Genomic DNA, 22,909 nt, shown 5'->3' with positions numbered 1-22,909 from the left:
CCTCAGAAGTTCCAGAATGTTACTTCTGCCACCTTCTACTGGTTGAGCAAGTCACCTAGGCCAGCTCAGAATCAAGGTGGGGAGGGGACATGGACCTCTTTTTCATAGAGTGGCAAATAATTTGTGGCTGACTTTAGTCAACCCTAGGGGAGGCTGAGGTGGGAGGATTGCTTGAGGCTGGGAGTTCAGTACCAACCTGTACAACATGGAGAGAGCCCATTTCTACAAAAGATTGCTTAGAAATTTAAAAAATAAAAAAGAGGCTTACTATTTGTCTCTCTTCTTTATAATGAGAACTCCTTGAAGGCAAGATCATACTCTTCTGCAATAATACATCCTCAGCACCTCCTCTGTACACAATAAACACTAACAAATACTTGCTGAATGCTTGTATAAATGAATGAAATGAAAAATATGAAATGAAAAAGTAAATGAATGAAAAACTGAATGAATATATTTCTGACTTTCTGTAATGGAAACTTCTTGAAAACTGGGTCTGATTTTTCTCATCTTTGTATCTCTGTTCCTAATACAGTCTCCTGCACTAATTGATGCTGGGCAAATATTTGCCAAATGAATGGATGCATTTTAATTATCATAGTTAAAGGAGATAATGTAACTTATACCCAGTACATACACAGGTATTGAATAAGAGTGGCAATTATTAATGACTTACAATGCCTAATACATAGGAAAATCAATTTATATTTTTATTTAACAATTTTAAAAATGGACCAGATCCGTACTTCCCTGATTCCCTCCCTCTTCCTTTCTCCAGCAGGCTGTATGAAAAGCTCTCTAGTGGGGAGGTGGCAGCCAAAAGAGTCCAGGACCCTAGTGTCTGCTCATCTCTGGGTGCGGGCCTTGACTCCTGGCCCTTGAGCACCTTTCTCCTTGCATGGCTGACAAGACTAATTCACTCTGAGGTCATTAAAATGGAGGCTGAGATGATCTGAACAGCTCAGAGGCCTGAATTCTGATTCCCTGCTGCTCTCCAGGAGGATCAAATGAGATTACAGTTCTCTTAACATTCTGGCATTGTTTTGCCCTTGTGCAAGTGCACGCTCACAGCAATTACTTGAAGCCCTGTGTTAAATGCAGTGGGAAGGATGGGAGTTGGCATTTGATTTGCCACAAAAGGAAGGATAGTCTTACTACATGGCCCCACTTACAGCGTGTGGCTTCACTCCCTAGTAGGCAGGAAGTAGGACTGTTCAGCTAGCATTTCAACTGGCAAAGGGAAGGCCATACTCAGAGGCCAAGTCTCAGCTTGTCCTCCCACTATACTGTGTGGGCTTGAACAACTTATTTGATCTCTTCAGGGCTTCGGTTTCCTCATCTATGAAATGGGGCCCTCCCTGTCTGTGTTATTTTCCTATCCAAATCTGTATTGATTGATAATTCCAATCTGGGTGACTCCTAGAAAAAGATTCCACATTCAAGGAAGCTCTATGACCAAAGGTGATTAATAAAGAGTACTGGGCCCGGCGTGGTGGCTCTCGCCTGTTATCCTAGCACCTTGGGAGGCCAAGCAGAGTGGATCGCTTGAGGCCAGGAGTTGGAAACCAGCCTGGCCAACATGACGAAACCCTGTCTCTACTAAAAGTATAAAAATTAGCGGGGTGTGGTGGCTCACATCTGTAGTCCCAGCTACCCAGGAGGCTGAGGTGGGAGGATCACCTGAGCCTGGGAGGTTGAGGTTGAGGTTTCAGTGAGCCAAGATCACAACACTGCACTCCAGCCTGGGTGACAGAGTAAGACTCTGTTTCAAAAAAAAAAAAAAAAAGAATACTGTATACATTTCCCTACTTTGAAATCAGACTGAGTTTTTTAATTCAATTACTGAGCTCCCTGATACATTAGGCTTTTAAATTTGTTTAAAAATTATTTTTTCAGGGGCCTCCCTGTTCTATTAATGTTAAGACTTCTGATTCTTGACAGTGCTAAATTTTTCTCCTTCCCAAAGCCCTAGAAAGCACTGATTGCCACTCAGGCTACACTAGTGCCATATAATGCCTTACAGCTTGGGGTAAGTTTTATTACAAGGGCATTTATTGGAAGCATGAGGATATATGGAAGATTATTTTTTCCTTCTTCTCCATGGCCTCCCTAAACAGTTATCCATGAATGTGAATTTTAGTACAGTTCAAGTTCCAATGACTGCATAAAAAATCTCTGTTTTATGTAAACTTCACAGATCTCACCAAGCTGAGACAAGAATTTTCAAAAGAAAAAGCAACTCACTGCTTTGGCTAATTCTGGGGCAATGTTCTCTCCCTGTTGGCCTCCAGACTGGCCTAGTTTAAGGAACAAATTAGAGAATAAGAATTTTCAATCTTAGGGAACATTGCCTTACATAGGACAATTTTAAATGTTAGAACTTCATCTCCATAGAAGCAACTAAGAATTTTGAGAATCCATCATGTGCCAGGTATTGTTTTTTTGCATATTATTTCATTAAAATAATACTTTCAGAAAAGAGGGTAGGTCCATAAATTCAAGTAATTTGCCCATGTTCATGCAGCTGGCCTGAGACAAAGCTGAAATCCAAATTCAAATTCTCTGCCTCTAAGACCAGCACTTCTTCCTTCTTCCCCGGTACTGATTGCTTGGTTTCTCTGATTATTTTGATGATAATGATGATTTATTTGTTTTTTTGGAGACAGGGTCTTGCTCTGTCACCCAGGCTGAAGTGCAGTGGCACAATCTTGGCTTACTGCAACCTCCACCTCCTGGGCTCAAGCAATCCTTACACCTCAGCCTCACAGGTAGCTGGGACCACAAGCGCATGCCACCACACATGGCTAATTTTTATATTTTTGGTAGAGATGGGATTTCACCATGTTGCCCAGGCTGGTGTCAAACTCCTGAGCTCAAGTGATCCACCCACTTTGGCCTTCCAAAGTGCTAGAATTACAGGCATCAGCCACTGCACCTGGCCTGATTATTTTCATTTGAAAGATGCCTTAACTATATAAGTCTTGCTATGTTATTATCTAATTCCTTTAGTGTTTTAATAGCTTTATTTTCAAATACTTCCTCCCAGTTGGTGGCTTATCTTTTTTATGATTTTAACTGCATCTTTCAAAAAGAAGTTCTTATTTTTATGTACTCCAATTTATCGTTTACCTTTTTTTGGTGGATTGCGCTTTTGGTGTTGTAGCTAAGAAATCTCTAACTCAAGATTACAAATATTTTCTCCTATATTTTCTACAAGTTTTATAATTCTAGCATTTACATTTTAGGTATATGATCCACTTTAAGTTCTGTGTATCTTATGAGGTGTGAAATGAAGTTCATTTTTAGCAAACAGATATCTAATTATTCCAACACCATTTGTTAAATGCCATTCTATCTCCACTGAATTGCCCTTGTACCATATATGTGTGGCTCTGTCAGTGGGCACTCTATCCTGTTCCATTGATCTGACTCTATGCTAATGCCACACTGTCGTGATTACTGTAGCTTTATAATGAATTGTAAAGTCAGGTAGTGTAAATCCTTTAACATTTTTTTTTCCTTTTTTCAAAGTGATCTTGGCTATTCTAGACCCTTTATCATTTCTTTAGCTTTTATTTATTCAGGGATACAGTTACAAAACAGAATTTAGAAATCTAAAAATAATTTAAAATTAAAAATTGCTATATAAAAAGCTGTATGAAAACTGCCTATAATGTAGCTTCATCAGGAAGTGAGGCCCTCTGGGCACTGGATTCCATTTAGTTAATGTAAAATTGTTGCATATACCTTGCATGGATTGCCATTTTTTTCAGAAAAATTAAAGTATAATCATTTATTCCAGAATTGTATTGGACATGATTGCAATTTTCATTGATGTTTCAGAAAATCCCTTGGGCCCTAGAGTATCTTAGTCATTATAAACATAGTTGTCATTGTCCTAGTATTGTGGGGGAATTACTGATTAAAGGGAGTTAATTAGTTGTATTGCTGTCTACCATAGTTATTTACTCTACTTTTGATTTGCGGAATGCCTTTCTTCAAACATCTGAAGTGTTGTATTTGATAGTGATATGCAAAGCATTCTGGGTCTGTCTCTTCCAATAAAGCATATCCCTATTTACTTTAAGCTTGCTATCTGCTGGAGACAGTGAGGAGTGACTATTAATTAGGCGAATTTAGCTCTGATCTGTTAGCAATCAATGCCACTGTGTGATGTGGAGCAAATTACTTACCCTCTTTGGGTTTCATCATTTGTGAAATGAAAGGTTTGGGCTAGTTAACCCTGAGTGGCCCATTTGGCTCTAGATTTTTCTTACTCTTTTGTAGTGTTTTTATCCACTTAAAAATTATAACCCCTTTCAAAACTTTTAATGTCAAAAAGCTCTGTGATGAGTCAGAGGGGGAGCTTTCTCAGCCAGGTAGTAGTAGTTGTTTGATGCATCACAGATTGCCTAACACCACTGCATGACTCTACTTTTAACCGTGGCCAGCACTGAGCAATTAAGATGGCATTTATGGCTCCTGGTGCTGAGATATTTTGTGGCCCATGGAACTCCCATATTCTAAGGAAAAGAATTTCTTCTAATCCCAAGCAATTCCAAAGCTTCAGAGTTCTCCTGAGCTGGCAGGTTAGATTTTCAAATGTATCTCCAAAGTAAGTGGTACTATTACTTGAAACCAAGAGGACTTCAAATATCTTCATTGTCGTTCTGACGCCGAAGCACAGCACAGCTACAATGATCATTGCTATACTAATAGAATAAGTAGCTTAGAGAGCCAGTTTACTAGGAGATGCAGAATAGAGACCCAAATTAAAAATAGTATAAGAGAACATTTAGTGGGCACTTACTGTGTGCCAGGTGCTGTGCCAAGCACTTCATATGAATTATATTAGTTAATTCTCACAATAATATTGAAAACTAGGCATTATCATCTCCTTCTTACAAATGAGGACAGGATGCACAGTTTATGCTACTTGTCCAAGGTCACACAGTGGTAAGTGGTGGAGCTGGTCTTCAATCCGTATGTTTCAATCTAGAGTTTAAACTCTTAATGATGACATCAGAGACTAGCTAGCACATTTAAAGAGTAATTGCATATGTAGGATTACAGTGATCTAGACAAAGAATAACCCGTTCTGATGGGTCACTTTTGGGTAGACTTGATGGAAGAAAGAATTCACAGAAGATTTCTTGAAGAAATTGTTTTGAGATTTATTTTGAAACGAAGGATATAAATTGGCCTAGAGAGATAGATGAGTTGGCACTGAGGAGATGGACTATATGAGGCCATGAAGACACAAATGAACAAATTTTGTGTTCAGGAAGCAACATAAAGACTTACGCAATGCAGAGTGATAGCCAGAAATAAAACTGATGTCATAGGGATGAAAATCCAAGAGGTTTCACTTTATTATAATAGGCACTGGAGATGCACTCTCAGTCTCAAGCAAGAAAGGGAACATAATTAAAATTGTCTTTGATTGTACAGTTTATCCTACAACTCATGTGGGATAAATATGAGCTTTGAGTGCATCAGGGAAGGTCAAAAGAAAATTTCTTAGCAAAACATATTTGATACTTAACAAATTATCTTCAGGAGTACCACATAGCTCACCTCACTAAGGCCCTATGGCCAAATAGTGCAATGACTGTGTATTTAGGCCTTTAAGAGACCTGAATACATATTTTACATAATTTTTGGAAATAAAGGTGACTAGTCCACCTCAGTTAAGCCACCAGCACATTCCTTTGGCCCATCAACACTGGTATTGTGTAGTGGACATAAAAGGAACACAGAAGGGTTATAGATTAAAGTCAGGGTTGGGCAAATAGAAATCTCTCAACAATATGTACTAAATTGAATTGAAGTCTGCTTTCAGATAGCAATGGCTGCTCCTGAGTGAGGGCTAATGTATTTGGTGAAGTATAGTTGGGTCCCTTCCATTATAAATCCACTAACGCTAACTTAATGTCTCTTCACATTTTCTAAAATGACTTTTCTCTCTCTCTCTCCCTCCATCTCCCTCTGTCTCTGTCTGTCTTTCTCTCTCCAGTTCCAGAGACCTAATGACTTCTCACCCCCTTTCCGCTTTGGGACCGTGCCCAACGGCAGCACAGAGAGAAATATTCGCAATAACTATGCAGAAATGCATGCCTACATGGGAAAGTTCAACCAGAGGGGTGTAGATGATGCATTGCTCTCCCTGAAAACAGGGTAAGAACTGCTTCCAAGCTCAGAGTCCTTGATCTGTTTCTCACATTTATTAAGCATACTATTGAATCACATGCACTAGGTATACCATGGTTGGTATCATAAAATGTTAAAGAAGACTTCATTTGCTCTTTATGGATTTCCAAGTTAAATTTGATAGTATCACTTAGACCAGTGTACAAAGATTCCTATGCTATTACTTACTTCTATGTATTTTTTTTACAAATTATTTTCTAGTTGCACTAATGTAACCACGAAGTAAGAGTGAAATAAATGTAGAAGTAGGAGGGCAGAGTGAAGGCTAAGGTATTTGTGCTGTGTATGAAATAAAGACCTGTTGTCTAAGAGGTGAAAATTATGGTTCTGGTGTCTTATGGACAATGGAGAAATAAAAGGGGGAAAGTGTAAATGTTTTTAGATAATTAACAGTAAGAATGTGTTGACTGATCTCCAGTGCCAGCTTGTGTTAACATACTCTGTCCTCTAGGGAGTGTTTGTCCATTTATAGGAGTTCATGACCTACACATGTGTTGGCTTGCACAGTCCCAGCCAAACTGGTCCCTTTGTTCATTTGGCCTCCACAAGCTACAGTTATGGAAGATGATGGATAATGGAGCATTATAGATGTTGGGATTTGGAAGTCAAGGGGTCTTGTAGCTCATTTTCTTTGTTGTATGATGATTAAACAGCACTTGGACCTCCTCTCAATACCCTTGTAGCTCCAGGTCTGGAAAAGGCACCTAGATACATGGTTACGTAAAATACTGTTAGATTCTATGTTATCACCATAGATACGGTCACAAAAGATCTCAGAAGATGGGATTTGAGCTTGAAGGTAGGGCCACTTTGGGTATTCTGACCCCTGCTACACCCACCATTCTCATTCATATCAGGGCTTTGGTTTTTTGGTGTTCCCCTTTCTATAGGTTACCTAACAAAGTGACTTAACTAATAAAAATGACGGGAATAATGGTGTTGCTTTTCTTTCTTGCAGACCTCTCTATTGCCTGTACAGCTATATCTAAATTTCTTCCTCTACCTTTGATATGTTTAAATGTTGGTTTTAAATATTGATTCATGCCTTCCTGCCCCTATGCCTGGTCTTACTCCCTTTTTTATGTATTTCTCCCTTGTAAAGCACAATACATAAAATGAAGTTCTTTTATGTTTAGGAACTAAATGCTGTAATTTATTTGAGAGATCTGAATTCTTCTGTATTTTGCCTTCTCTTGTAGTTTCACTCATCTGCTCTTACACAAGCCTGTACTGCCACCACCTCAACCCCTCACCTCTATCCTTGTGCTGCACAACAGAATACTGGAAACTTCCTGACCACAAAAATAGCATTGCACATCTATTGAAACACAAACACCTACACTTATCCCCACTCCAGACTGTAATGAACTGAGAAATGAAAAATGTTATATAAATCTAACCCCATGCTATTTGTTGCTCATTGCGGTGGTTACTTTTCATTATTTCTGTTATTATTTTTATTGATCCCTTTTTACTCCTTCTTCCTTTCAGACACAGTTTATGAGTTGGCTTCAGGCCCAACTCACATTCTCATCATTCCCAGTGGAAAGAAAAGAACTCCTCCTTTCAACCCAAAAGCACATAAAGAACAGCCTGGGATTTAGGCTTTAGATTCTGGCAGAGTTCCAATTTAAACCTTACTTTGAACCAATTCTCCACATAGTTTTCTGGAACCCTACTGCTTCGTATTAATGGCCCCATAGGTAGTTTTGTTCTAAAATTCCTCCATTGGATTTGTTTGCTTTTTTCCTGTACAGGAAACTGGATGCCTTCATCTATGATGCAGCAGTGCTGAACTATATGGCAGGCAGAGATGAAGGCTGCAAGCTGGTGACCATTGGCAGTGGGAAGGTCTTTGCTTCCACTGGCTATGGCATTGCCATCCAAAAAGATTCTGGGTGGAAGCGCCAGGTGGACCTTGCTATCCTGCAGCTCTTTGGAGATGGTGAGTTCAAGAAAGGGAAAGTGCCCATTTTTCCTCTACTGATGGCCAGTCCAAAACATCAACCTTTTCCTTTCCTCCATTTATTTAACCTGTGCATTTCCAGAAAAGCATTTCACAGTATATTGTGTAGTTTTCAGGTATATATTAGTTTCTTATTGCTGCCATAACAAAGTGCCATGCACTGAGTGGCTTAAACAACAGAAATGTCTTGTCTCACAGTTCCAGAGAATAGACGTGTGAAATCACATGCCAGCAGGGGCAATCTCTTCTGGGGTCTGCAAGGGAGAATCTGTTTCATGCCTCTCCCATAGTATCTGGTGGTTTGCTGATAATCTTTGGCATTCCTCATCTTGTAGAAGCATACCACCGATCTCTGATTCATGTTCACGTGGTGTTTTACCAGTGTGCATGTTTTCCCTCTGCACACGTCTGTGTCTGAATTTCCCTTTTTCTTAAGAATGACAGTCAGATTAGATTAGGGGTTCACCCTACTCTGGGATGATCTCGGCTTCATTATGTTTGCAATGACTCTATTTCCAAATAAAGTCACATCCCAAGGTATTGGGGGTTAGGACTTCAACACATATATTTTTGGGGGATGGTATAACATCTTTCACCCCATAACAAGGTGAAAGATGGCAGGGAGAGGATTGAAGCAGTTTGTCAAGGAGGTTTGTTTCTGGGTTGCAGGCTATAATCAAACCTTCAGGGATAAAGTAGGAGAACTGATATTAGATGTTTCATCCAGTCATCTCACATGTGGCCAAAATAATAGATGGAACTGTGGAAGGTCTCTGCTCTTTATGTGCCCAGAGGTAGGGCAGAGAAATAAACTTGCAGCCATCTAGTCATTCTTCCTGCTCTCCCATCTTGCTCTTTCAGCTGGAAGAGGCAGGGTTAGGGTCCTCAGAGGCAGACACCATCAGCTACTCCCCAGTATCATCCTGGCAGCAGACTGAGCTGCCAACTTGAGTTGAAAAAAATCTCATCTTCTGTTTCATTATATTCCTGTCTTCTGCATCCCTCTTCACTTTATTGTACAAAGAAACTACTCTTTCTGTTAGAATCACAGAAACTAACTCAGTTATGAATGAGCAGCCAGACCCTTCTTGGCTTCACCAGCCATCAGCCAAGTGGCTATCTCAATTATGTCTGCAGAAGGTTTGCCGTTAAGGATGAGATCAGAAGCAGAAGACCACAGGTGGATTTTTAGAATCCAGGTGAAGTTGTCTGCTCCACTAGTTAGGAGAATCATAGTTTAATTTAAAAAAATAAGGGAAAAGTGGTTTGATTAACATTGGAAACAGGAGAATGTTTTAGCTGAAGTGTTACCAAGCCATTTTGGTATAAGAGCTTCTGTAATTTTAGTGTAGCTGTCACTCAAAGGCAATAATGGAGACGATACCCATCAGAAAGAGATGATTTGCAAAAGTTGCCAAAACTTTAGTCAGATTATGCAAGCAAAGTTCAGTTTTTTAGCCAAACTAGAACTATTGGAATAGGCAATTTTCTCCATGAGATTTTCAGAATTTTGCTTGTCTAGAACTAGATGCATTCTAGGGCACATGGTTTCTTTTACTTTCCTTTTGTCTGGGACCTCTTCCTACTTCCTAGCATCTGGTGAAGTGGAAAAAGGTCATTGAAATCTGACATGAATTAAAGCAATCAAAGAATGGTTAAACAATGTGTAAAGAAGGCAAGTCTGAATTTGGGAGTCTTATTTTATTCAAGCTTACTCCTCCTTGCTCTTTATTTTCTTCAACAAGAGATCAGTAAATCGGAGGGGCCCTAGGGAATCAATCAATCTCTCTGCCTCTCTCCTCCCTACCCAATCTGCTTTGCACAATTTTAAGGGCAATTCTCTGAATCACTCATTCGATTATGTTATTCCCCACTGTCTGTAATATTAAGTGCAGAATGCTTAATCTGATACTCTGGTCTTTAGCACTCTCACATCAATCTTTTTTATTCATATTCAGCTTCTTTTGCCTACTGTGTCTTTTTCTGTTTGAACTGTTCTGTATGCCTTTCCTTAAACAAGCCTTGTGTGTTCCCACCGACCATACTATTCCTGCTGCCTGGAGTGCCTTTTTGTACAATGTAAATTAAAATTCATCCATCCAGCATGCCCACTTCCAACTCCTACTTACTTCACGAAAAACCACTGGCCATGCTATCCACAGAATTACCGTCACCACTTTGAAATCTTGTTACCTGCAGACAGCTTGTCATTGTGATTATTTATATGCCAATTTATACAGGCTAGATAATGGAGAGTGGGAGCAACATCTCATGTGTTCATAGCACCTGCAGTACTCACATGAAGTTTTTATTGAATGCTTACTGAGTACATTGATGAATTAATATGTAATGGCATTAATAAGATTACTGTTAACTTTTTTCATTTCCTTTTTGTCTCCTTGTCTCTTTTCCTTTCATGTATCTTTCTCTTTCTTGCTCAATACCCCTCTTTTTCCCTTTTCTCTACTCCTTTCCTGTCCCCTCTTTTTATCTGTTTTCCTTCTCTGTCCTTTCCCCAGGGGAGATGGAAGAACTGGAAGCTCTCTGGCTCACTGGCATTTGTCACAATGAGAAGAATGAGGTCATGAGCAGCCAGCTGGACATTGACAACATGGCAGGGGTCTTCTACATGTTGGGGGCGGCCATGGCTCTCAGCCTCATCACCTTCATCTGCGAACACCTTTTCTATTGGCAGTTCCGACATTGCTTTATGGGTGTCTGTTCTGGCAAGCCTGGCATGGTCTTCTCCATCAGCAGAGTAAGTGTTTTGATTTAAATGCCTAGAGCTTGTTAGGGACAGCTTAGCCTAGCACTGTGCAAAGCAGAGAGACCCAAGAGGACACTATCTCCACCCCCATGTTGCTCAAGAAACCACATCATGTATGTTTTCTCAGGAGTTTGTGTGATGTGATTGCAAGCGGCTCAGAAAAGTGGGTGATACTATATTTCCTTCAAGAAACAGCTTTCTGTGTGGGATTTGGGCATTTGGTTCTCTACGGGAACTGACAGATCTGTCAAAATGGAAAATTTGGCTTTTTACCAAATGCCTTTCATCACCATTAGTTGGTTCTGTATAAACTCTATTAACTATCTAATCCTTTAAAAATGTACATTTCTGTTTAAATAATTATATGTAACATATCTCTCTTATTTTAACATACAAAGGTGTATTATTAGTTGTTTCACTCTATGTTTTAACCATGTGTTGGTTATGGAGAGTTAAAGAGCTTAACAGAACCTTCAGAAATAAGCTCTGACTCATAAGAAATTTACATTCCAGAAACTTCCCTAGTTGGAGCAAGAGTAAAAACTCTTAGGTCATTCTTTATTTAGGTCTTCTCTTCATTCCTAGTCCAAAATGAGACACTAGGAAGACAGTTTTGTGTATGAGCAGAAGGTCACAGGGAGAAGTTTATTAAAAAGTGAGCTTCTTTTGATTTTGTTAATAAAGTGGAGAGACTAATTCATGAGAATGAATGAAGGTCTAGGTTCCAGATATGGCCAACTTTGACTCAAACGGAGTTTTGTATTAATGAGAAAATTGATTTCTTATTAAATTATTTCATGTTTTCATCTTTTTCCTATAGTATTTTACTGATAGAGAACAATTTCTCCGTTTCCTCTCTGGCTGTGAGTTAATTCAGGCCATCGAGTGAGCTCAGAACAGGAGGATGGAACTTGGGGGTGGTGATGATCCCTGAGCCATGTTGCTTCCCTGGTAGCCCTTCCCTAAGATCTCAGATAGGGGAACGCCAGAAGCCATGGGAGCTGGTGATCTGTAATAAAAACCCCATTTATGATGCTTTGACATGATCAATGCCTCTATAGAGGAAAAAAGGCTTGGAATTTTCTCTTGACCTTAATCAGGAAGAGTTAGAAGAACTGGGAAAGTGGAACAACCTTACCTTGAAGATCTTCCATCTTGCTGATGCCCTGTGGGACAATGAGACTTACCTTGTCTAAACCTTTCTTCTTTCCCATTTGGCTACGATTCTTCTAATCCTCTCCCCTCTCATTCCCATCCACTGAGACAACTTACCTTTCCAAATTAGTCCCATTTGTTGTAATGACACAATTCAAACAACCTCTTTTCAAATACTTTCCCTAACCAGGGAGAAAAGTTCCAAGTTTGTCCACCTTTCCAGGCAGGGAGCAAGATGTGAGCAGGCGGTTGGCTTGACTTTAGAATCAAACATACTGAGCCCTCCAGGAACCCAGCCCATTGCCTCTCCTGCAGTGTCCTTCAAAGCCCTGTACAAGAAGCTGTACACAGGGAGCTCTCGATCAATACTAATTTGTTAAGATGTTAATTATTGATGATAATATTGAGTGAGAAAGTATAAGAAGGAAAACAGGCGCTAAAGAGAGAATAAATGAGAGAATTCAACAAGGGAGTTATTTATTCCTATTTAGTACTGGCTGTTTGTCCCAATTCTTCCCTCCCACAGTGTAGAGCACAGCAGGAGAAAAATCCTTCATTGACCCCAGGGCTTCCTAATTCTCTCTTTCTGTGAATTTTGTTCATGCTTGGCTCAAGAAGAGAATTGAAGAGAATTGCTCAGCTGTTATTTGGTGACCGAAATTCTAAAACCTGCTTAAAATTTGTCAGAGCTGGAAAACAGTGGCAATTGTGAGCTACTGAGCTCCCCTGTGCTTTACTGTCAGCCAGGTATGGCCAGCCATGGCAGAGCAACCTCAGCATCCATAGAGCATGGCCATTTATTTCCAGAAGACTGACAATATTTTTTGCTATGGGTTGATATCATGGCCTCATTTTTAAGATGTGAAAATCTAGGCATAGAAAACCACGGTAAGTCAACTGTGAAGTTGAGGCAAAAATGCCATATCCTATGATTCCAGTCCCTTTGCTCAAGTTACTGGGTGTGACCATGCCCCCTCGCTGATGGCCAGGTCACTGACCTCGTCTCATGACATTGACAGTCACCAAATTCAGGGGTATAAATTAGACAAGCTTCTAGCCACATCTAACAGTATATCAGACTATTCGCTTCATGCTTTCCCTGATTTTTTCTTATCCAGTTGGGGCAATTATTGGTGGGAGAGTGTTTTTTTGTGGTCATTTCTAGCCTCTCTGGAGATCTAACCTGTCCCCACGTTCTTGCTTCAGGGCATCTACAGCTGCATCCATGGGGTGGCGATCGAGGAGCGCCAATCCGTAATGAACTCCCCCACCGCAACCATGAACAACACACACTCCAACATCCTGCGCCTGCTGCGCACAGCCAAGAACATGGCTAACCTGTCTGGTGTGAACGGCTCCCCGCAGAGCGCCCTGGACTTCATCCGACGGGAGTCATCTGTCTATGACATCTCGGAGCATCGCCGCAGCTTCACACATTCTGACTGCAAATCCTACAACAACCCGCCCTGTGAGGAGAACCTCTTCAGTGACTACATCAGTGAGGTGGAGAGAACGTTCGGGAACCTGCAGCTGAAGGACAGCAACGTGTACCAAGATCACTACCACCATCACCACCGGCCCCATAGCATCGGCAGTGCCAGCTCCATCGATGGCCTCTACGACTGTGACAACCCACCCTTCACCACCCAGTCCAGGTCCATCAGCAAGAAGCCCCTGGACATCGGCCTCCCCTCCTCCAAGCACAGCCAGCTCAGTGACCTGTACGGCAAATTCTCCTTCAAGAGCGACCGCTACAGTGGCCACGATGACTTGATCCGCTCCGATGTCTCTGACATCTCAACCCACACCGTCACCTACGGGAACATCGAGGGCAATGCCGCCAAGAGGCGTAAGCAGCAATATAAGGACAGCCTGAAGAAGCGGCCCGCCTCGGCCAAGTCCCGCAGGGAGTTTGACGAGATCGAGCTGGCCTACCGTCGCCGACCGCCCCGCTCCCCTGACCACAAGCGCTACTTCAGGGACAAGGAAGGGCTACGGGACTTCTACCTGGACCAGTTCCGAACAAAGGAGAACTCACCCCACTGGGAGCACGTGGACCTGACCGACATCTACAAGGAGCGGAGTGACGACTTTAAGCGCGACTCGGTCAGCGGAGGAGGGCCCTGTACCAACAGGTCCCACATCAAGCACGGGGCAGGTGACAAACACGGCGTGGTCAGTGGGGTACCTGCACCGTGGGAGAAGAACCTGACCAACGTGGAGTGGGAGGACCGGTCCGGGGGCAACTTCTGCCGCAGCTGTCCCTCCAAGCTGCACAACTACTCCACGACGGTGACGGGTCAGAACTCGGGCAGGCAGGCGTGCATCCGGTGCGAGGCTTGCAAGAAAGCAGGCAACCTGTATGACATCAGCGAGGACAACTCCCTGCAGGAACTGGACCAGCCGGCTGCCCCGGTGGCGGTGACGTCAAACGCCTCCACCACTAAGTATCCTCAGAGCCCGACTAATTCCAAGGCCCAGAAGAAGACCCGGAACAAACTGCGCCGGCAGCACTCCTACGACACCTTCGTGGACCTGCAGAAGGAAGAAGCCGCCCTGGCCCCGCGCAGCGTAAGCCTGAAAGACAAGGGCCGATTCATGGATGGGAGCCCCTACGCCCACATGTTTGAGATGTCAGCTGGTGAGAGCACCTTTGCCAACAACAAGTCCTCAGTGCCCACTGCCGGACATCACCACCACAACAACCCCGGCGGCGGCTACATGCTCAGCAAGTCGCTCTACCCTGACCGGGTCACGCAAAACCCTTTCATCCCCACTTTTGGGGACGACCAGTGCTTGCTCCATGGCAGCAAATCCTACTTCTTCAGGCAGCCCACGGTGGCGGGGGCGTCGAAAGCCAGGCCGGACTTCCGGGCCCTTGTCACCAACAAGCCGGTGGTCTCGGCCCTTCATGGGGCCGTGCCAGCCCGTTTCCAGAAGGACATCTGTATAGGGAACCAGTCCAACCCCTGTGTGCCTAACAACAAAAACCCCAGGGCTTTCAATGGCTCCAGCAATGGGCATGTTTATGAGAAACTTTCTAGTATTGAGTCTGATGTCTGAGTGAGGGAACAGAGAGGTTAAGGTGGGTACGGGAGGGTAAGGCTGTGGGTCGTGTGATGCGCATGTCACGGAGGGTGACGGGGGTGAACTTGGTTCCCATTTGCTCCTTTCTTGTTGTTTTAATTTATTTATGGGATCCTGGAGTTCTGGTTCCTACTGAGGGCAACCCCGGTGACCAGCACCATCTCCCCTCCTTTTCACAGTTCTCTCCTTCTTCCACCCCTATCAGCCATTCCTGTTCCCATGAGATGATGCCATGGGCCCTCTCAGCAGGGGAGGGTAGAGCGCAGAAAGGAAGGGCTGCATGCGAGCTTCCTCCTGGTGTGGAAGAGCTCCTTGACATCCTCTTTGAGTGAAGCCAGGAGAACCAAAAAGAGGCTATGTGAGCACAAAGGTAGCTTTTCCCAAAACTGATCTTTTCATTTAGGTGAGGAAGCAAAAGCATCTATGTGAGACCATTTAGCACACTGCTTGTGAAAAGAAAGAGGTTCTGGCTAAATTCATGCTGCTTAGATGACATCTGTCTAGGAATCGTGTGCCAAGCAGAGGTTGGGAGGCCATGTGTGTTTATATATAAGCCAAAAAATCCTTGCTTCAACCCCATGAGACTCCATAGTGGTGGTGAACAGGAACAAAAGGTCATTGGTGGCGGAGCGGATTCTTGAACAAACTGGAAAGTACGTTATGATAGTGTCCCACAGTGCCTTGGAGGCAAGAGCAGGTGGATTGTGCATGCATGTGTGTTCATGCACACTTGCACCCACATGTAGTCGGGTGCCTCAAGAGAAGGCAAACCTTGACTCTTTCTGTTGTTTCTTTCAATATCCCCAAGCAGTGTGATTGTTTGGCTTATATACAGACAGAGATGGCCATGTGTTACCTGAATTTTGGCTGTGTCTCCCTTCATCCTTCTTGAATAAGGAGAATGAAAATTCTTGATAAAGAAGAATCCGTGGTCTAGACAAAAAAAAGATGGTGAGCAATCCTGCAAGAGCAAGGTACAAAAACAAGTCCTCAGTGGTTGGCAATTTTTTCAACCAGTTTGAACCAAGAACCTTCCAGGAAGGCTAAAGGGAAACAGAATTTTCACAGCCACGATTCTTTTGCCCACGCTTGAGAGCAAAAGATTCTACAAAGCTCTTTTGAGTATTTAGACTGTCGACTGGCCAAAGTTTGGGGAGGAGCAAAGCCACCTTTGAAGAAGTAAGGAGTTGTGTATGGTAGGGTAAGTGAGAGAGGGGGATGTTTCCAATGCTTTGATCCCTTCTTACTTAACCTGAAGCTAGAAGAGCAGGCTTCTTCCCCCAAAACTGATTACAACTGCTGTGGAGCAGACAGTTAAGAGAAATGAACTTGACAATTAAGAGAAATGAGCTGCACTCCATGAGTGTAGCTCAGGAGGTACGAAGAGAGGGGAAGAGACTTGGCAATGGGAGAGGGGGGCAGAGAGGGATCCTCCACAACCTCTTTGGGCCTGGCTCCCTGGGAATGTGACTTGAGCCCAGAGTGAACACTCTTGGTAGAAGCCCTTCCACCTTCCTGCAACACCTTGTTTCCCTCTCAGATTGTACCACTGAGGAATTTTAAAAAAAAGATATACATGTATAAAACTCCAGGGATGAGGGTACCGGCAGACATGATGCTCCCTTCACTTAACATTGGAAAATTGAGAAGGGGAATGAATATGTGTCACGGCCGGTCCTGAAACTTGGGGTAGGGCTATTCTATGGGTCAGTTCCACTGTCCTGCCATCCTTCCCTACACAGGGTGGCATGCAGAGAGCCCCAGGTCTGTGTGGAAGCTTGACTACAGGATCGCCATGTTGCACACAGGACACATAAACCAGAAAGGTGCTCATCCTCCTCTGGAAGGAAGCTGCCATGTCTCTTCAAGTCACTCCCTCCAGGGCTGCTCTTCGCCCCTATTCGCCCTTACTCGCGACCCTTCCTCATCCCATCCTTGACTGCTATCCCCGACCCTCCTCCTTGATTTTTACCTCAGTATCTTTCATTTTAAAGCCAACTGAAGGCCTTGTAAAGCTTTGTTTTCTTTCTAAAATGAACATGGGGGCAAGGGGCTGAACCTCTCACAGATTTGGAGAGAGGGGCACGGAGTGCTTTACCTTAGATAACAGGAAAGACTGAGAGAGGACAGAGGGCGTGAGGCACCTCCAGGAGGAAGAAGGTGAAGGGCCACGTAAACACCGCTTCGCCCTGACTCTGTCCAGGGGTCAGGGACTCATCCCCTCATCTTCCTCTTACCTCACCCCTTTCAAACAAAAAACCAAACCAACTAACCTAGCGAACAGCAATCTAGAACCAAGGGAGCTCTTTCAGTCTCCGCTGGCAACAGAAATCAAGACGGTGTTTATTTCATATGTAAATATTTTGTTTTCTAATTAATTTTGTATAGATAAAGTGTTCTCTTGTGAGTATTCAGGGTGTTGGGCTGGAGGGAGTGGGGTGGGGATGGGAATGAGAGGGAAAAAGTGTTTTGTTATGGGTTTTCATTTTCCACTGGGGGAATTGTTTTGTATGGCTTTTGCTTCAGGGTGTCTGGAAAAAGTGAATGCCCATGGAGGCCACTATGGTGAAAAAGCCAGGGGAAAGTAATTTGTGTCCATTCCCACCCCCCAGAAAACCAGTCTTCTTACTGATTTGTGAGAAATGTTCATGCACTTTGGCCAGGGCTTTACATAGGGTTCAGTTTGGCTCTACGCAAACCCCAGGTCTGACTCCTATCCTTCTAGGTAGACCCTAGGTTACCGCATAACATGCAAAGACAGGCTGGTGGCACCATATTTCCTCTGTCAGTACCTAGGGTAGGAAAGATTCCCAAAAGGGCTTAAACAGAATTAAGGTCAAATTAACTTCCCGTTCTTGGTGTGACTGAAAGGTTTCAGGAAGCTCAATCTTGAGAAATCTCCCAGTGGCCTCCTCTGATGCTGAAACAATCATCTCAGTCATCTGAGTCTTTTCTTCCTTAGGACCTGGGCGCTGACTCACTCCCTGCCCCACCTCCACCCTCAGAAATCAGCCTGGCAAACACACCTGGAAAAATCTCCACTAACTACTTTTTGAAGCATGTGATATCTGGTTATCACATAACCAGAGAGGTAGTGCTGGATATGTGTCTTACAAATTTGCATGCTTTTCTAGAAAAGATGATGGGATCCACTAAAAACTCAGTGGTGAGATGATTCCCTTAGCAAGATTGCTGAAGTTAGGTTTAGAGGTGGGAGGATGGGTATGTGAGCAATGGTGCCAATAGTGGCCCTTTATTTGCCTTGTCCTCATTACTGCCATCAGGAAGGTGCTACTGGCCTTGAGCCAGGTGTTCATAATCTGGCCTTTGGTTAACCAATCGAACTTCTTTTCCTAGACTGTTGGTTTTGTGGAGGTTGGCAGCCTCTCTCTATCACAGGTTAAAATTTCCAAATCCATTTACCCAGTATATTCACTACATTTTTTCCTATCCTCCCATCATGAAAGCTGTTAGCTGGATAATTTTATTTTTCTAAACTCCTTATTTGGCCCCAATTGGTCACTTTTCTTCAACTGGATATTTGCACTGGGACTAAGTTACTCATGGTCTGCTCAAGAAAGCGTAAAGAAAGGAAGGCTGGGCATTGTTAAAATCTAGATGTTACTTAATTCCAGAATAACAAGCAAGTAAAATGCATGAGAAATAATTCAGCTATAAGCCCAATCTATATCACAGATGGGTATGAAACAACACCCAATCCATCCAAAACTGTGAGATTCCGCAGATACCCTCAGGAGTACCTAATATTCCCATGTTCTTCAGAATCCATGCTTTCTCTCTTTGTACCCTCTACCATTCCCTTCCATTGCAGAAGTGGTTGGTGAGTGTGGTCCTGTATGAACTCCTTTCAGTGGCAATGCTTAAATCTCAGCATTTCCACTGACAATAATCTGACTCTTGAATTTGCCTGAGTCGAGAATGTGCACACCTTTCAAAGTGATGCATGTACAGTGGACTTTGTTATTTCAAAATCTGTCACTGTGTATCCTCAGCCAGAACTTGGGAAACATCCTTCGTGTGTATTCCCCTGCACTGGCCACAGCCATGTTGTGATTGAGGGGAAAATCCCAAATGATTCCATTAAATGTTGCTGGTGTCAGTAGTGCCAAAAACGCATGTATGACGTGATACAGTAGGAGTCATCTATACAGTTAAGTGACTATCACCCACCCGGTCTTCCGTGGCCATTGGGAGTTGCCCAAGGGAGAATTCTCTGCAGAGTGCTGGTCACCTGCACATGTCACTAAGAGCTAGGTTTCTTCGGTTCATTTTTTTTTTTCCGTTGTTTTTTAGTTAGTTCAAGATTTAGAGACAGAATAACCAGATTGGTTGGGCAATAAGCTTTTGGAAAAACTATTCCAGAACTCACTTTATTCTTTTAATAATCATCTCTAAAAAGGCCCTGTCATTGCTTGACACCCTGTGAATGTCTGTTTTCATATGTTGGGAATGATTCAGATGTGTGCATAAATGATGTCACTGCAGTGATGTTGATGAATGCATTCAGCATTTCCAGGGATTGTGGCCATTCCTTATGTGCTCTCTGAGCCCAAAGCCATATAGGAAACATATGCTCAGTAGGCTGCTGCACACTACAGCAGAGCTTTTGCTTTCTTCACTTGGGTGTCAGAGATTTTTCCTGTTTAAGGAGCTCTTCATGGAGGAGAAGCAGCTGAAGGTGAATAGTCACACTGGGATGGGTCTGGCCTTACTCATGCTGTGTGGTCCATGGTGTGTTGAAGGTCCTGAAAAGGTCTTTTTCATTTCCCACCCCTCTCCAACTACTGCCTTCCCACACAGATTTGTTGCTTTAGTGCTGAGCTGAGCTGCCTGTCATTCAAATGAAAGTAATCCCAGGAAAGGTGACATATTAAGCCATATTAGGGATTTATACATTTAATCACCTAATTTACATTAGGAATCTCACTCCTTTTCCTGGGAATAAGTTATGATACAAGAGAAGAGGAAGGGAGCAGAGAGCACTGAGAGCAATAGAGTAGGGAACAAGGATACAGGTTCTAGATGGCAAAGACATTTAAACCATATTTTATCCTCCACCTGCTTTAAGGCTCATGTGACACCTAAATAGGACTCCTGGTTAGGAATTATTTTCAATACACAATCACATGAGTGTATAATTTATGAATTTCTAAATTCAGTATCTTGAGGGCAGGTTGAGAACTATGATTCTTTCTATAGAAAATGGAAAAGTGATGCTTCTCCTCCATTACATGTTACTGAGTAGGCAGCTAGAAAAATCAAATTGAATTTATGATACAATAAAAGTTACTGTCATTGTCTGGTCTCTGTCCCAGTTTAAATAATCTTCCAATTAGTTGAGTTGGTCTATATCCTATACTTTCCACCTCCATGGGGGGTGCCCTGTTATCTGGTAAAAGAGCCACTTATGACCTCAGGTGCTACTTAACCTGGGGGGCAACTGTTTCTTAGGCCTATCAGATGTTTGGGATGACACTAAAATGCAGATTAGTCAGTCTGAGAATGTCTAATATTGATCTGGATCTAGGATTCTATTCTAGTTTGGGGGGGTTCCAGTATTGTATAAAATCATAGGATATCTGAGAACATCCCACCCTCAACTCATTCCAACCACATTGATTCAGTCACACAGGGGCCCTGTGAGTTATATGACTCAGAAGAGACAGCCTATCTATTCCCACGACAAAGGCCCCCACCCAGAACCTTAAATTGAAAGCCAGTGCTGCTACTTTTATGCCTTGGAGAGATCTGTGAAGTTTAGGGCTTCTCATTTACAATATTGAAGCAAGAAAAAAGAATTTTGTTCAGAGTAATGGGTTACAATAGCAGTACTGGGAATAAGTGGGGAAAGTTAGAAATCTTCCACATTTCTCTCTGCGTCTCTCAGAGCTCCGCACAGTGAGTTTCTGGAGCTGCTTCATGCTTTGAATATAATTGCTGGGGTGATTATGTGGGTAAGGGCTCCTGAAAGAACTGAAGGTGAAAAGCAGAGTAGATGAGTAGAATTCCTCAGAGCCTTGGCACTCTGGTGTGTTGAGTCTGTGTTTTGGCAAAGGTAAGAGAACTCAATGCAAGAATAAAGGTACAATTAAAAAGCACAACACTAAGCCCAATTTAAACTGTTATTTTAAAGATTGGGTTTCCACACTTTAAACCTAAACTCCTTTATCTGTAATTATTTTAGTGTTGTGATTTAAGGGGTGGAGCAGGTTCTAGTACTATGCAGGAGAAAAAAATAAAAGCTCTCTGGTTAAATATGAGTTTAATTAAACCAACGTCTATTGTGCACGTACTATGTCCCTAGGCTAGTTCTGTGAATGATATAAAAGGTTTCAAAATGGAGTATATTGTACTCACGTACAATATATGAATGCATAAGTACAAAATATGTAAATTTATAAATAGGTATACATACATTTGTATGATTGTACATGCAAGTTTAATATTTTCTAGTTTCAGGGTAGGAGTCAAAGATATCCATTATGTTATCTGAAAAAACATTGCAGAGATTCAACTTCCCATGTCATGGCCAGGCCTGGACTTCTTTCAAAATTATTACACCTCCCAGAGCTAAATTCTGGGGTTTCCTCTCTAACACAACCTTGCCTTTTCTATATCTTCCTTCCTTCAAGACCCCTCTGTGGTTCTGGTCCATAAATCCATCTGGCCTCGTTGACTTCCCTCTTTGATCCAACCCTGTATTTATCCACATTAGCAATATTCTTACTGGCAATTCCTTTTTCCTCTTGCCACCTCACTACACCAACCATGCTCAGCTAACTGCACCCCAGCCCCTTGTCATTCACTGCATTTCCAGGAAGAGAAAGTCTTAAACCTATGCTGAAGAGCACAAAATCAATCAATTTAACCTCGCCTGAACCCTACTCACTTGGACAACTTTTTAAATTCTCCAATGTTGACTCAGTGTCACATTCTGTTTGTTAAATTTGTTTTATTTTCCTTTCATGTTCATGTCCTGTCTTTCAACAGGCCATCTTTCCTACTGTGTTTGCAAGAAAATCTGATTATTGAATCCTCACCTATGCTGTCCTCTCTGCCTTTAGATTTCTCTTGTCTTTCACACATCTTCCCCATCCTTTCTCCCAACAGAGTGCTCCTCTTCCCTATGCTCTGACCTCTTCTGAGGTGCTCTCCAGCCAACTGTACTTCTCTCTTTTGCATCTTTAATTCCTTCCACACATCTACCTGCAACTATCTCAAAAAAACCAATCCTACAACTATCTCTAAAGACAAATCTTTTAATCCAATTTGACTCTTGAATTTCTGTCCTATCTGTGTTTATCTTTTCACTTCCCAGCTTCTCAAAAGAGTAGTCTTTCTTTCTCCACTTCCTCACCTTATGCTCATGGCTTCATCAATGGGCTACATCCTACCACTCTTTTGAAACTACTCTCCAATGAAGTGCTTGCTACAGAAGTCAATAGCCTTTCTTTACTTTCCCTGCTCATCAGCCTCATTGACAATTACCATTGGGAGGCAATGCATTCTGGTTTCAATCTTAGTTTGCTGGTCCTGTTACCTCATTGGTTCCTGCTCTTCCTCTTATCTCCTGAGCATTGACTTGCCATGGTATTTTGAGCTTGACCCTCCTCTCCTTATTTTCATGCTCTGTAGCAATCTTTCTGACTTCAATAACTCTTTGAATGAAGATGAATCCCAAATCTTCACTTTTAGCTCCTACC

General features: G+C 42.6%; 1 protein-coding gene across 1 annotated transcript in view; it reads left to right on the top strand.

The window, feature by feature from the left end:
• Positions 1-16,739, top strand: part of GRIN2B (glutamate ionotropic receptor NMDA type subunit 2B) — a 417,190-nt gene extending 400,451 nt beyond the window's left edge. Inside the window, exons 10-13 of the mRNA XM_025402402.1 lie at positions 6,017-6,177; positions 7,968-8,155; positions 10,696-10,934; positions 13,305-16,739. Of these exons, the coding sequence (XP_025258187.1) occupies positions 6,017-6,177; positions 7,968-8,155; positions 10,696-10,934; positions 13,305-15,161 (2,445 nt within the window). The 3' untranslated portion in view covers positions 15,162-16,739. The remainder of the gene's footprint in view (positions 1-6,016; positions 6,178-7,967; positions 8,156-10,695; positions 10,935-13,304) is intronic.
• The last annotated feature ends 6,170 nt before the right edge of the window (positions 16,740-22,909 follow it).

Source organism: Theropithecus gelada, chromosome 11 (genome assembly GCF_003255815.1).
Source record: "Theropithecus gelada isolate Dixy chromosome 11, Tgel_1.0, whole genome shotgun sequence".
NCBI lineage: Eukaryota > Metazoa > Chordata > Mammalia > Primates > Cercopithecidae > Theropithecus > Theropithecus gelada.
Note: the sequence above shows the minus strand (reverse complement) of the source record. Positions and strands in the feature narration are given on the sequence as shown.